Genomic DNA, 15429 nt, shown 5'->3' on the forward strand with positions numbered 1-15429 from the left:
TGATAGCTCATTGACTTTAATAGTCTGTAAGGTGTCTTCCATCTCCTCATGGTGTTTTAAGGCAGAAGGCTGTCTAGCAAATATGGTCCATTGTACTTTAAAAAATGTTTTTTGGATGCGCATGCGCGGCTGGCTGGTGATGGACGCTTAGTCATTCAGCTCCACCAACCGCCGGCATAATAAAGACAATATCTAAGACTAAAACCAACATCTGAACAAAGCAAACGAGCAGTATCGGCGTATTAACACACCCCGGTGCGGCAGATCAGCACCAGAACCAGATGGCGGCAACGAGGCAGAAAGCCCGACGCAAGTCGGATGTCAGGGCCTACTTTACAGGACAAGGCAAGGCGGGAGCCGCGGAGCTGTCGGCGGTGTCGGATTCCGATTCCGCCCAGGATACCGAGGGAGCAAGAGCAGCAACGGAACAATCCAGAACCATTAAAAAGGAAATTTCCAAGCTCCTGGTGGATCTGAAATCTTTTTTCAGGGGGGAGGTGGAGGGGCTCCGGCATGATCTAATGCAGATTGGGTCCAGAACCAATGACCTGGAGGAGCGCATGGAAGCCAGCGCGACCACTCAGCAGGAAACAAACTCCCGTATACAGGCCCTAGAACAACGGGTGATGGAGTTGGAGGCCCGCCAGGAGGACGGGGAAAATAGAGACAGGAGGAACAATTTGCGAGTCAGGGGGATCCCGGAGGAGATCTTGGACCCGGAGGCACTGCTGACACGCTGGATGGCCTCCATCCTGCCGGATAAGCCAGAAGCTGACTTTCGGATGGACAGGTGCCATAGAGCCCTGCGATCTCGACCACTGGCCTCAAATCCCCCTAGAGACGTGATCCTCCGCCTCCACTATTTCTCCATAAAGGAGGAGGTGGGAAGGATAGCCCGGGCAACCCCCCATATCACCTTTGAGGGGATCACCCTCACGGTATTCCAGGACTTGTCACCCCTTACTCTGGCCCGACGGAGAGCCGTGGGCCACGTTACCCGGGCTCTCAGAGACAATGAAATAAGGTACCGCTGGGCCTTCCCCTTTGCCTTGGTGGCCACAAAGAATGGAAGACCCCACGTCCTCAAGCAACCTTCGGAGGGGGCAGCCTTCCTGAAAAGGCTTGGGGTGCAGGGAAATATAGCCAACACCCCAGAGGGGGCCCAACAAGGTCCTAGTGCGGAATCCCCGTCAAGACGACAGGGTTCCTCTCCCCCGAAGGAGAGGAGTCTAAGTAAAAAAGATGGGAGCGGGAAAAGCCCATAAATCACAGAAGGGGTTACACATAAACACAGAACAGTTTCGTTTCGCTTGTTGCGTTGTTACCAACCAGTTTACTCCCTTCATGACAGCCAAGATGCTACCCCAGAGAAGACCTATACAGGAGAGGGGAGACCAACTCCAGTAGGCCCCAAACAGCGGCCGCCAAGATCAGCGGGCTCACACAGATCGGGAGGATCCAAGATGGCGTTCCCTTACCTCATGGAGCGGGAAGATGGAGAAGAGGCGCGAAATCGACCATGGCGGCGCAACTCTTGGCGGGACGGATTTCTCCGGCGGTGGGACCCGCCCAGGGAGCGGTCCACGGACCAGCCCTCTCTCCTCAGAAGCCCGCCTCCGAATGAGGAGGACCCGCCCAGACCGGTGACGTCAGAGAGGTGGATCTCGCGAGAGCCCTGGAAGGGAAGGCTGGGGAGTCGCGGTGACGTCAGGAGGACGGCGCCGACCCGGATATGCAGCAGAGCTCCTCGGCGGAGGCACGCGAGATCCGCCGCCGGGGAGAAGTCCCGACACAAGGACAAAGCGGACATAAGCGAGGGAGGGGGGCAGGAGAGCGGAGGTCGCAAGGTCGGGAAGGGGTGTCCCGAGAGAGGAGGGAAAGTTCGAGGAGGGAGATTGGATGGAGGGAGCTACGGAGGGGCCAAAACAAACGGAATAAATCCCAGCGCTAACAGGCGACTAGGGAAAAAGTTACCCCTGCTAGAGCCGTGAGGGCAGGAGTAGGCGGGGTGCAAGAGTTGGCACAAAAGGCTGCCAGAACTGAAGGGTTAAATTGTTTTAGAGTTTTGGGAAATAGTATAGAGAAAGTAGAGGGTAATAGAGTAGAATATAGAGGTTTACTATGGTCTGCACCAGAACTGGGAGGGGGAAAATAAATAAAAATAATATGTTTAATAATAATTAAAAAAAAAAAAAAAAAAAAACTGCCCTACCACGACAACAGTTTAGAGTTTGGAGGTTAGGTTTTAGTTCCGCATAACTGCCGGCGGGGGGGGGGGGGGTGACCATCGCCCTGCCCGCAGGTATGTGCATCCGCTTCAGGAGATGGGGTAAGACCCACCTTCCTGGCAAAGACCCGGCTGTCCGTGGCTGGTCGCAAGAGCCACGGAAGGGGACCAAGGGGGAGAGAGGTCCAGGAAGAACAGATCGCAGCCGGGCATTGAACCCGAGGTCCACTAGGACCAATACGGTTCCTGTTATTTGTGTATGTGATATTTATATGTTTCTTTCCCTCATGTTTCTTCCCCCCCCCCACCCCAGCCCCAACAGGCGTGAGACGAATCCTGCTCGGAAAGTGCAAGCACTACGGCTCGCAAACCCATCAGGTGCACAGGGACCGGGGTAAGAATAATTACACCTATACACTCTATCTGCTCACACAATTGATATACATATGGCGGTAACCTTTCTGTCACAAAACGCCAAAGGGCTTAATAGTCCGCACAAGCGGAGGATCGCCTTCACGGAGTTCAAAAGGAGAGGGGCTGAAGTGGTCTTTCTCCAGGAAACACACTTCAGTTCTAGACACAGCCCTAAATTTATGGACTCACACTTCCGTCAGTTTTTTCTAGCCTCAGGGGCGGAAAAAAAGGGAGGGGTAGCTATATTAATGCATAACAACACCCCATTCCAGGTAGAAAAGATCAAAAGGGACCCCGGGGGAAGGTATATTGTGCTGATCGGGCTCCTCAAACAGACCAGAATCACATTGGCATGCATATATGCGCCGAGTGAAGGACAGACAGATTTCTTTAACGTTTTCTTTCAAAAGCTGCAGCAGTGGGCCGAGGGTCATATTGTACTGGGAGGGGACTTTAACACGGTTCTTAACCCCAAGGTCGATCGCACGACCTCCCAACAATCTATAAGGAAAGCAAGTAATCCCGCTCTCCTGCGGGGACTAAGGCAAACTGGCCTCGTTGATATCTGGAGAGAGCAGCACCAAGGGGAACGCAGCTACTCCTTTTATTCCCATCCCCACGACAGTTACAGTAGGATTGACCACTTCTTTGTTTCGGGCAGAATGGTCCCACAAATATCCGACACAATCATACATGATATTACATGGTCGGACCATGCATCGATTGAGCTACGATGCAGTCAAATTGGTTCTGTCAGGCCGGGAGCAAATTGGAAGCTAAACGAATCGATGATTAAAATCCCGGAAATACAAAAAAAAGTCAAAGCCGAGCTATCAGCCTACTTCAGGATAAATAGTGGCAGTGTGGATTCCCATTCTCTGTTATGGGAGGCACATAAAGCCACAATCCGGGGGGTCTTGATCAGTATCGCTGCAAGTAGAAAAAAGAAAAAGGAGGCCAAATTAACGCAGCTCTATAAAAGGTTACATGAGCTCTCTACACTACATAACCGGACAGGTAGAGAGAATACCCTTAAGGAGTTGAAGGATGTCAGGATTGAACTGAACCTCCTCCTTACCTCCAGGGCCGAGAAAGACATGAGTTGGACTCAGAGGAAATTTTATGAGAAAGCAAACAAACCGGACACTATGCTGGCTACCAGACTCCGAAACCGGAAACCAAATTATAATATTCAGTCTATCAATACAAGTGGGGGCCAGTGTTCCTCAAACCCTAAAGTGATAGTGGGGGAGTTCGCGAAATTTTACGCACAGCTATTCAATGGGGAGAAGGTGGTTCACAATGCGAGGACAAGTGGTAAACTACGGAAATTCCTGGCAGACGCGGCCTTGCCACAATTGACCAGATTAGAGCGAGAGGCACTACAGAGCGACTTCACGAGGGAGGAATTAGAGGCGGTAGTAAAAAACCTAAAAGCATCAAAAGCCCCGGGCCCGGATGGGTTCTCCAATCTGTACTATAAAAAATTTATTGGAGTTCTGGCTCCTCATATGCTCCAGTTATTCAATGGAGTGCTAGCAGGGGAGCCCTTCCCGGGACAGATGCTCCAGGCGTCAATTTCAGTAATTCATAAAGAGGACAAAGATCCCACTAGCTGCCAGAGTTACAGGCCAATCTCATTAATAAATACAGATGTTAAAATCTATTCTAAATTACTGGCCAATAGATTAAATATAATCCTGCCGAGGCTTATCCACCCGGATCAAGTTGGCTTTATTAGAAATAGACAAGCGGCCGACAACACTAGAAGGATTGTTGATATTATAGACTTTATAGGAGCCAAGGAGATCCGAAGTGTGGCCCTAAGCCTAGATGCGGAAAAGGCCTTTGACAGGATTGATTGGCCATACCTGGAGTCCACGCTTGGAGCATTTGGGTTTGGGGGTATATTCCAACAGGCAGTTAAGGCTTTATACACGGCACCAACAGCTAGGGTGGTCCACCAAGGATACCCATCAGATCCTTTTCCAATTAAAAGCGGTACGAGGCAGGGGTGCCCGCTTTCGCCCCTGCTCTTCGCCCTATGCATCGAACCGCTCGCAGCGCAAATTCGGAACAACGCTGATATCTCTGGGGTACAAATCCACTCACAGGAGCACAAAGTGGCTTTGTACGCAGATGACATCATTCTAACCCTTACTAAGCCGCTCGTCTCGCTACCCAATCTGTTCGAGCTTCTAGAGCGATTTGCCCAGATCTCAGGCTTTAAAATAAATCAATCCAAATCGGAGGCCCTTAGCCTCAACATGCCAAGAGAGATGGAGAAGCTGATAGAAATCAATTTTGGGTTCAGATGGTGCCCATCCGCCATGAAGTACCTAGGAGTGCAGATCACAAAACAGACAAGCTCCTTATATTCGGCTAACTATCCCAAACTGCTGAGGACTCTAAAAAGAGAGCTGCAGGATTGGAGGGCATATGGTATTTCCTGGTTAGGAAGGATCTATAGCGTCAAGATGAACGTCCTTCCCCGGATTCTATATCTGTTCCAAACTCTCCCAATTCCCGTGGTAAGAGCGGATATTGCAGGGCTCCAAAAATCAATATCTCAATTCATTTGGAATGGTAGAAAACCACGGATTAGAGTAAAGACGATGCAGAAAGCCAAGGAAGCTGGTGGCCTAGCGGTGCCGAGTGTTTTATCCTACTACAAAGCGGCACAATTGTGCCAAATCATGCAATGGCACGGTGACCCTGAGCTGCGGCGGTGGGTGGCACTGGAGAGGGAGGTGTGCGCCCCGCTGGAGCTCATGGACCTGATCTGGTACCCGAGGAAACGGGTGAGGGATGTTCTCATTCCATTGACCTCTGTACTCAACTCACTCTCGGTCTGGGAGGCTTCCAAAGATAACAGCTCATTGACCTCCAAACATACTCTGATGGCACCTTTATATGGCAACCCGGACTTTGCTCCTGGTCTGACAGATAAGAGCTTCCCGCTCTGGCGTAAATCGGGGGTTAGAAGGTTGAAGGACCTGGAGGTTAAAGGTAAGATCAAATCCTTCGAATCATTACAGTCGGAAACAGGCATTCCCAACACAGATTTTATGAAATACCTCCAGGTCAGGGCATATTATAAAGCACACCCGGGGAGGCCACCGCTGACGAATTTTGAGAAGCTCTGTGTGCGCGGGACAGGCACGCGGGGACTGATCTCTGCCTTATACAGAGAGGTGGTGAATACGAACACAGACAGGACAGGTAAATCCCGTTTCATGACGCAATGGGAAGAGGATCTTCAGGGCCAACTGAGGACGAGGACTGGGCCGCGGTATTTAAGGCCGCGGCCACTAGCTCCATCTGCACAACATTGAAGGAGAACTCGTATAAAGTATTACTACGGTGGTATCTCACCCCAGTTAGATTAGCTAAATTCAACCGGGGGTCTTCCCCGCTCTGCCCCAGGCAGTGCGGGGAACAAGGGGATCTGGTACACATGCTGTGGTCTTGCCCGAAAATAGTGCCGATATGGACCCAGATCCGAGATTGGCTGCAGAGGATCTTTTTGGTGCTCAAAATTCAGCTGGACCCGTGGCTGTTTTTGTTAGGTAAACCTACGAATGAAGTATCTAGATCGGGTAACAAGTTGATAGCACACTTTGCCACCGCTATGCGGTGCGAGACCGCAGCACTGTGGAATCAGAATGCGATTCCTTCTATAGACAAAATCAGGAACAGAATTTGGTTCATATGCCGAATGGAGAAGTTAACGAGTTTAGTTAACGATTCGGCCGATAAATTCGAAAAAGTCTGGTCATTGTGGTTGGCACAGACCGATATTCAGGGGATGAATGAGGCCACAATATGGCTTTGATAGATGGAAGGGGGTTCTCCTTGGATGATGGACGGGGGACTACACGGGACGTTCGGACGGCAGGGTTCCCCCGGGGCAGTAGTACTACCCCAACGGAAACGAAGTAGAATAACGGAAGCGGATCTGGCGCAGGGCTCTCGGTGAGATCAAGAGCAGGGTGCTAACAGTGCCGGCGCAGGACGTCGGTTCATCAAGTAGTAAGAGACTCGTCTACGCCTCTCCCTCCCTACCCCCCCTTCCCCCCCATACTTCCCCGTAATTGTTGTCTGTCTGTTAAGGTCTTGTCCTGTAGGTTTCCCCCACGTGCGTCCGTCATATGTAGTATGTCCTTGCAAGTGAAGTGTATACGTGGAATAATTATCAACGTAATGTATCCCATTGATTGTATGCACTAAAAACCAATAAAAACAAAGTTGAAAAAAAAAAAAAAATGTTTTTTGGACATCATTTCTAAGAGAAGGAGTATATTCACTAAAGTGTGATAGGCATTGTCCATTTCCATTTGCTTACAGTAAGTGAGGACATGGCTAACTATCCAGAACCTCTGGTGTTGGTTGTATGGAGAAAGCTGGAGGGTGATATTGAGAGTTGGGTGAGGATGGTGAAAGGTGGATGGTGTTTTGGAGGTGAAGAGGAGGAAATTGTATTTTATTGTATGTCTTTATTTATATAGCCCAGATAATAGAGAGGAATGCTGCACACCTTAAAACGAGAAAAATGATACAATTACCGGTGCTCCAATGTTAGAACGAAAGCCTGCAGTCAGTCCTGAGTACATAGAGGAAGGAACAGAGGGCACAGCGGATTCTGAAAATTTGCAGAATCCGCTGTGCATTCTGTTCCTTCCTCTATTTATTTATATAGCGCCATTAATATACATAGCGCTTCACAGTAGTAATACATGGGGTAATCAAATAAATAACAGATAATATAAATAACAGATCATGGGAATAAGTGCTTTAGACATAAAAAGTAACATTAAGGAAGAGGAGTCCCTGCTCCGAGGAGCTTACAGTCTAATTGGTAGGTAGGGAGAACGTACAGAGACAGTAAGAGGGAGTTCTTGTAAGTGCGTCTGCAGGGGGCCAAGCTTTATGTATCATGTGTTCAGAATATCCACAGTGCTATTCATATGCTTCTTTAAGCAAGTGTGTCTTAAGGTGGGTCTTAAAGGTGGACAGAGAGGGTGCAAGTCGGGTACTGAGGGGAAGGGCATTCCAGAGGTGTGGGGCAGTCTGTGAAAAAGGTTTAAGGCGGGAGAGGGCTTTAGATACAAAGGGGGTAAAAATAAGACATCCTTGAGAAGAACGCAAGAGTCTGGATGGTGCATAACGAGAAATTAGGGCAGAGATGTAAGGAGGGGCAGAAGAGTGTAAAGCTTTAAAAGTGAGGAGAAGAATGGAGTGTGAGATGCGGGATTTGATCGGAAGCCAGGAGAGGGATTTCATGAGGGGAGACACTGAGACAGATCTAGGAAAGAGTAGAGTGATTCTGGCAGCAGCGTTTAGGATAGATTGTAGGGGAGACAGGTGAGAGGCAGGAAGGCCGGACAGCAGGAGGTTACAGTAATCAAGACGGGAGAGAATGAGGGCCTGACTCAAAGTTTTAGCAGTTGAGTAACAGAGGAAAGGGCGTATCTTAGTTATATTGCGGAGGAAAAAGCAACAGGTTTTAGAAATGTTTTGAATGTGAGGGGCGAATGTGAGAGAGGAGTCGAGTGTGACCCCCTAGGCAGCGTGCTTGGGCTACTGGGTGAATGATGGTAGTTCCAATAGTAATGTGGAAGGAGCTAGTAGGGCCAGGTTTGGGAGGAAGTATGAGGAGCTCTGTTTTAGCCATGTTGAGTTTAAGGCGACGGAGGGCCATCCAGGATGATATAGCAGAGAGACATTCAGAAACTTTGGTTTGTACAGCAGGTGTAAGGTCAGGTGTTGAAAAGTATATTTGTGTGTCGTCAGCATAGAGGTGATAATTAAACCCAAAAGATGTTATTAGGTCACCTAGAGAGAGTGTGTACAGAGAAAAGAGAAGAAGAGGTCCCAGGACAGAGCCCTGGGGTACCCCCACAGAGAGATCGATAGAGGAGGAGGAGGTGTTAGCAGAAGAGACACTGAAAGTACGATGGGAGAGGTAGGATGAGATCCAGGATAGAGCTTTGTTCCGAATACCAAGAGTATGGAGAATGTGAAGGAGAAGAGGGTGGTCCACGGTGTCAAATGCTGCAGAGAGGTCGAGTAATATGAGCAGAGTGTAATGACCTCTGTCTTTGGCAGCATGGAGGTCGTCAGTTATTTTAGTGAGGGCTGTTTCCGTGGAGTGAGCAGTGCGGAAGCCAGATTGTAGAGGGTCTAGGAGAGAATAGGTGTTGAGAAAATGGAGCAAGCGAGAGAATACAAGTCGTTCAAGGAGTTTAGAGGCAAAAGGCAGGAGGGAGACAGGTCGATAGTTAGAAAGACAGGTAGGGTCAAACTTGGTGTTCTTGAGTAATGGTATGACTGTTGCATGTTTGAAGGAGGATGGAAAGGTTCCAGAGCAGAGGGAGGAGTTAAAAATGTGTGTGAGCGTAGGGATTATAGTAGGAGCAAGAGGTTTTATGAGATGGGAGGGAATGGGGTCAAGAGGGCAAGTGGTAGAGGGAGAAGAGGCAATCAACAGTGACACATCCTCCTCTGAGACAGTGGAAAAAGAGTCAAGGAAGGCAGGAGGAGAGTTAGGAAGAAGTGTAGGATGGGAGGAAGAAACAGAGGGGATGTTCTGCCGTATGGATTCCATCTTTTCCTTAAAATAGTCAGCAAAGTCCTGAGCGGTGATGGAGGAAGGAGAGGCAGCTGAGGGTGGTTTGAGTAGAGTATCAAAGACATAGAACAGTCGGCGTGGGTTAGACTTGTGCATGTTGATTAGTGAAGAAAAGTAGGCTTGTTTAGCTTGCGAGAGGGCAGAGTTGAAACAGGATAGCATAAATTTGTAGTGAAGAAAGTCTGCGAGAGTATGAGATTTCCTCCAGAGGCGTTCGGAGGAACAAGTGGAGGAACGCAGCATGCATGTGTGGGAATTTAGCCAGGGTCTAAGGTTAGAAGGGCGAGTGCAGCAGAGAGAAAGCGGGGCATGTAGATCAAGAGAGGAGGACAAGGCAGAGTTGTAGTTCCTGACCGGGTTGTCAGGGTCTGTAGCAGAGCTGAGAGAGGAGAGGGAGGAGTGTAACGTGGACTCAAAGTCAGGTAAGTGAATAGAGCGCAGGTTTCTGCAGAACCGGGGGGTAGATGGAGGTGGAGAAGGGGAGAAGCGAGATAGCGAGAATGAGATGAGGTGATGGTCAGAGAGAGGAAAAGGGGAAATGGAGAAATCAGAGAGAGAGAAGTTTTTAGTGAAACCCAGGTCTAAGTAGTGGCCATCCTTGTGGGTGCTGGCTGCAGTCCACTGTTGAAGGCCAAAAGAAGAGGTTAGAGAAAGAAAGCGGGAAGCCCAAGGGAGAGAGAGGTCATCAATGTGGCAATTGAAGTCCCCAAGGAGAAGAACAGGGGAGTCTGAGGAGAGAAAGAAAGAGAGCCAGGATTCAAAATGAGAGAGAAAGGCAGAAGGGGGATGAGTAGAGGTAGGTGGGCGATAGATGACCGCCACAGGGAGAGGAGAGAAGATCTGGACAGTGTGAGCCTCAAAGGAGGGAAAAGCAAGAGAGGGGGGAATAGAAAGGATTCGGTAACGGCAGAGAGAGGAGAGCAGGAGCCCCACGGAAATGGGCCACAATGAGTAGAGAACACGAGGGGAGAGGGGAAGAAGTTAATAGGTAAACTGATGAAAAGGTAGGGTTGAAATTAGAGGGGAGAGAAAGGGTGAAGGCGTGAGGAAAAAGGTAGGGTGAAGGGATAGAAGGTGAGCTGGATGGGTGAAGGAGAAAGATAGGGTGAATGTTAGCAGGAAGTGTAAGATGAGAAGAGATATACAGTAAGGTGCAGGTGATGGGGAGATATGTGAAGGAGAAGTGGGAGACTGGACGCGAAGGATGGTGGATTGGAACAGCTGAATAGGTGCATGTAAGGGATTGCCCTCTCCAATGTTAACCTTTTTATGGTGTTATACCTGTAGTGCAGTCTTATTCTCTCTATTGTGAGGAAGTTACTTACCGACTCATCTTCAAGTTTCAGGTGCAGACTTTTGTCTCCTTCTTTGTAGTCCTTGATGATTTCCGCTGCCCTCCAAACTTCATCAGGGTCAGGAATCCAAACCCGTGTATACTAAAAACAGACAAAACCAAGACTGACATGAGAATTGAACATGGTCACCACATGAATGTGTAGCTGGTGTTACAGCAATACTGCGGTTGTAGCAGGTCATGTGCATCAAAATAAGCTTGGATAAGCCAACACCTCTGTCCAAACCTTCAAGCCCTACCTAAACGCCTCATATTGGAGAATGGTGTATTTCAAGTACAGCAGAGAACATGTTTTGCTTCCTGCTGTTTCCAGTAATTTACAGTATCACTTATTCTTGGCCAACGTTGAGTTTCTCCGGAGCTTCTTCAGTAAAATCAGATATTGTCAATGCAAAATCGCCCGAAAAAAGAATGCAATTGGACACAGCAAAAATAGTTTGTGCATACATTATTTGCCATTTGCATATTTCCCAGGTATTATCTTTCCGTCCCTCCCCCCGCCCCCAAAAGGGCAATGTGCAATCTCAAGTAACCCATGAATATTTTAACATTTTGTATGCTTCCATATAACCAACAGTAACATATCAGCACTGGAAATAGAATAACACAAATCTTAGAGCTCCTCCTGAATATTATTCCAATGGTCTGTAGTGAATAAAGAGTAGCACTCCTTAATAAGTTTCAATTGTGGTTGGTCATTTATTTGGACAAGAAGTAAAAAGTGACACACTGAGTACTTATGTGCATGTCATTACCCAGAACCCCTGGCAGCAGTGGAAGCACTGTATGCTATTAGATAATGGTGAAATGCCGGGTTGCAGACCAGTCTGCCATTTTTATTTGCTGTATACTGGACGATGGAGGGTTTTTGGAACTTTTTTTACCCACCATAACTTGTTTTGTGTCTCCTTAATTTGCCAATGTTTCGGTTCAAATGGTGGAAGAGGGCTTAGCCGTGCAGCGAGGCTGAGCAGAAAGTAGCCGGCAGACGTTCATGGAGGTTGAACCCAACTTCCAGTATTGGTCGGGCTGCACCCCAGAGCCACAGGGCCTGGGACAGTTGTCCCAGCTCTCCCATCGGCAACCCTAATGAGGACTATTACATATGTTTATTGTTTTAACTGTGGTTTAGCTCTTTGTTGTGGATATTTTTATTTGCAAATGCAAAGCCCAATGGCATAAAGGATGACAAATGTCTTAGACTACTGAATATACCACCGTTACTGATTTTGATAGAGGCTCATTAGGGCTCAAACCTAACTGAAGAAAGAATGTTGCAAGAATATGAAAAATTGCAATTATCCGGATAAGTTATAAAACAGTAAATAATTACAATTGTGTCCAGTGGGGGAAACAAAACAGTTAAATGAACTGCAATTTTACATCTAGAGTTAGAAATCCAATCATCAAGCACAAGTAGTTATTGCACCAGAGAGCTTACACTCCAATTGTGTTGTGCGTGTGGCTCAAGGAGATATAAAGTCACGAGCTGATTTTGAAATGAAGACAAAAACTTTTCCAATTCCAAAATAAATCCAATTAATTGATCATGCATTGCAGGGCTGAGCTAGCATTCCAAAACCAAATGTGTTGTAGAAAGAGATTATTAGCCGTATTGCCGAAGAAGTCCCTAAGAAAATTAGATGACTCCACTGAACAAGAAAATGAAATAATTTCCTGGAGAGTGGAGCTAAATTCAGGCTCATTTCATTGTGAACTCCATCAACAAGAGGGAGCCCTTCTACCCGTACACATCTACAAGAGGGAGCCCTTGTACCCGTACACATCTACAAGAGGGAGCCCTTGTACCCGTACACATCAACAAGAGAGAGCCCTTCTACCCGTACACATCTACAAGAGAGAGAGCCCTTCTACCCATACACATCTACAAGAGAGACCCTTCTACCCGTACACATCAACAAGAGAGACCCTTCTACCCGTACACATCTACAAGAGGGAGCCCTTCTACCCGTACACATCAACAAGAGAGACCCTTCTACCCGTACACATCTACAAGAGAGAGCCCTTCTACCCGTACACATCAACAAGAGAGACCCTTCTACCCGTACACATCTACAAGAGAGACCCTTCTACCAGTACACATCTACAAGAGAGACCCTTCTACCAGTACACATCTACAAGAGAGAGAGCCCTTCAATCAGTACACATCTACAAGAGAGAGCCCTTCTACCCGTACACATCAACAAGAGAGACCCTTCTACCCGTACACATCTACAAGAGAGACCCTTCTACCAGTACACATCTACAAGAGAGACCCTTCTACCCGTACACATCTACAAGAGAGAGAGCCCTTCAATCAGTACACATCTACAAGAGAGAGCCCTTCTACCCGTACACATCAACAAGAGAGACCCTTCTACCCGTACACATCTACAAGAGAGAGCCCTTCTACCCGTACACATCTACAAGAGAGACCCTTCTACCCATACACATCTACAAGAGAGACCCTTCTACCAGTACACATCTACAAGAGAGAGAGAGCCCTTCTACCCGTACACATCTACAAGAGAGACCCTTCTACCCATACACATCTACAAGAGAGACCCTTCTACCCATACACATCTACAAGAGGGAGCCCTTCTACCCGTACACATCTACAAGAGAGACCCTTCTACCCATACACATCTACAAGAGAGACCCTTCTACCCGTACACATCTACAAGAGAGACCCTTCTACCAGTACACATCTACAAGAGGGAGCCCTTCTACCCGTACACATCTACAAGAGAGACCCTTCTACCCGTACACATCTACAAGAGAGCCCTTCTACCAGTACACATCTACAAGAGAGAGCCCTTCTACCCGTACACATCTACAGGAGAGAGAGCCCTTCTACCCATACACATCTACAAGAGAGACCCTTCTACCCGTACACATCTACAAGAGAGACCCTTCTACCCGTACACATCTACAAGAGAGAGAGCCCTTCAATCAGTACACATCTACAAGAGAGACCCTTCTACCCGTACACATCTACAAGAGAGAGCCCTTCTACCCGTACACATCTACAAGAGAGAGGCCTTCTACCCGTACACATCTACAAGAGAGACCCTTCTACCCGTACACATCTACAAGAGAGACCCTTCTACCCGTACACATCTACAAGAGAGACCCTTCTACCCGTACACATCTACAAGAGAGAGAGCCCTTCAATCAGTACACATCTACAAGAGAGACCCTTCTACCCGTACACATCTACAAGAGAGAGGCCTTCTACCCGTACACATCTACAAGAGAGACCCTTCTACCCGTACACATCTACAAGAGGGAGCCCTTCTACCCGTACACATCTACAAGAGAGACCCTTCTACCCGTACACATCTACAAGAGAGACCCTTCTACCCGTACACATCTACAAGAGAGAGCCCTTCAATCAGTACACATCTACAAGAGAGAGCCCTTCTACCCGTACACATCTACAAGAGGGAGCCCTTCTACCCGTACACATCTACAAGAGGGAGCCATTCTACCCGTACACATCTACAAGAGAGAGAGCCCTTCAATCAGTACACATCTACAAGAGAGAGCCCTTCTACCCGTACACATCTACAAGAGAGAGCCCTTCTACCAGTACACATCTACAAGAGGGAGCCCTTCTACCCGTACACATCTACAAGAGAGAGCCCTTCTACCCGTACACATCTACAAGAGAGACCCTTCTACCCGTACACATCTACAAGAGAGAGCCCTTCTACCCGTACACATCTACAAGAGAGAGAGACCCTTCTACCCATACACATCTACAAGAGGGAGCCCTTCTACCCATACACATCTACAAGAGAGACCCTTCTACCAGTACACATCTACAAGAGAGAGGCCTTCTACCCGTACACATCAACAAGAGAGAGAGCCCTTCAATCAGTACACATCTACAAGAGAGAGCCCTTCTACCCGTACACATCTACAAGAGAGAGCCATTCTACCCGTACACATCTACAAGAGAGAGCCCTTCTACCCGTACACATCTACAAGAGAGAGAGACCCTTCTACCCGTACACATCTACAAGAGGGAGCCCTTCTACCCATACACATCAACAAGAGAGACCCTTCTACCCATACACATCAACAAGAGAGACCCTTCTACCCGTACACATCTACAAGAGGGAGCCCTTCTACCCATACACATCTACAAGAGAGACCCTTCTACCCATACACATCTACAAGAGAGACCCTTCTACCCGTACACATCTACAAGAGAGAGAGACCCTTCTACCCATACACATCTACAAGAGGGAGCACTTCTACCCGTACACATCTACAAGAGAGACCCTTCTACCCGTACACATCTACAAGAGAGACCCTTCTACCCGTACACATCTACAAGAGAGAGAGACCCTTCTACCCATACACATCTACAAGAGAGAGCCCTTCTACCAGTACACATCTACAAGAGAGACCCTTCTACCCGTACACATCTACAAGAGAGACCCTTCTACCCGTACACATCAACAAGAGAGACCCTTCTACCCGTACACATCAACAAGAGAGACCCTTCTACCCGTACACATCTACAAGAGGGAGCACTTCTACCCGTACACATCTACAAGAGAGAACCCTTCTACCTGTACACATCTACAAGAGAGACCCTTCTACCTGTACACATCTACAAGAGAGACCCTTCTACCCATACACATCTACAAGAGAGACCCTTCTACCCATACACATCTACAAGAGAGACCCTTCTACCCGTACACATCTACAAGAGAGACCCTTCTACCAGTACACATCTACAAGAGAGAGCCCTTCTACCACTACACATCTACAAGAGAGAGAGACCCTTCT

The 15429-nt window shown here is 48.0% G+C and overlaps 1 protein-coding gene across 2 annotated transcripts in view; it reads right to left on the reverse strand.

Moving 5' to 3' along the window:
- MYO5B (myosin VB) overlaps nucleotides 1–15429 on the reverse strand; it is a 340466-nt gene that overhangs the window by 210092 nt on the left and 114945 nt on the right. For both annotated transcript variants that reach the window (XM_075586196.1, XM_075586185.1), the window contains exon 2: nucleotides 10598–10708. In XM_075586196.1, coding sequence (XP_075442311.1) covers nucleotides 10598–10708 — 111 coding nt within the window. The remainder of the gene's footprint in view (nucleotides 1–10597; nucleotides 10709–15429) is intronic.

This window comes from Ascaphus truei, chromosome 1, assembly GCF_040206685.1.
Source record: "Ascaphus truei isolate aAscTru1 chromosome 1, aAscTru1.hap1, whole genome shotgun sequence".
Lineage (NCBI taxonomy): Eukaryota > Metazoa > Chordata > Amphibia > Anura > Ascaphidae > Ascaphus > Ascaphus truei.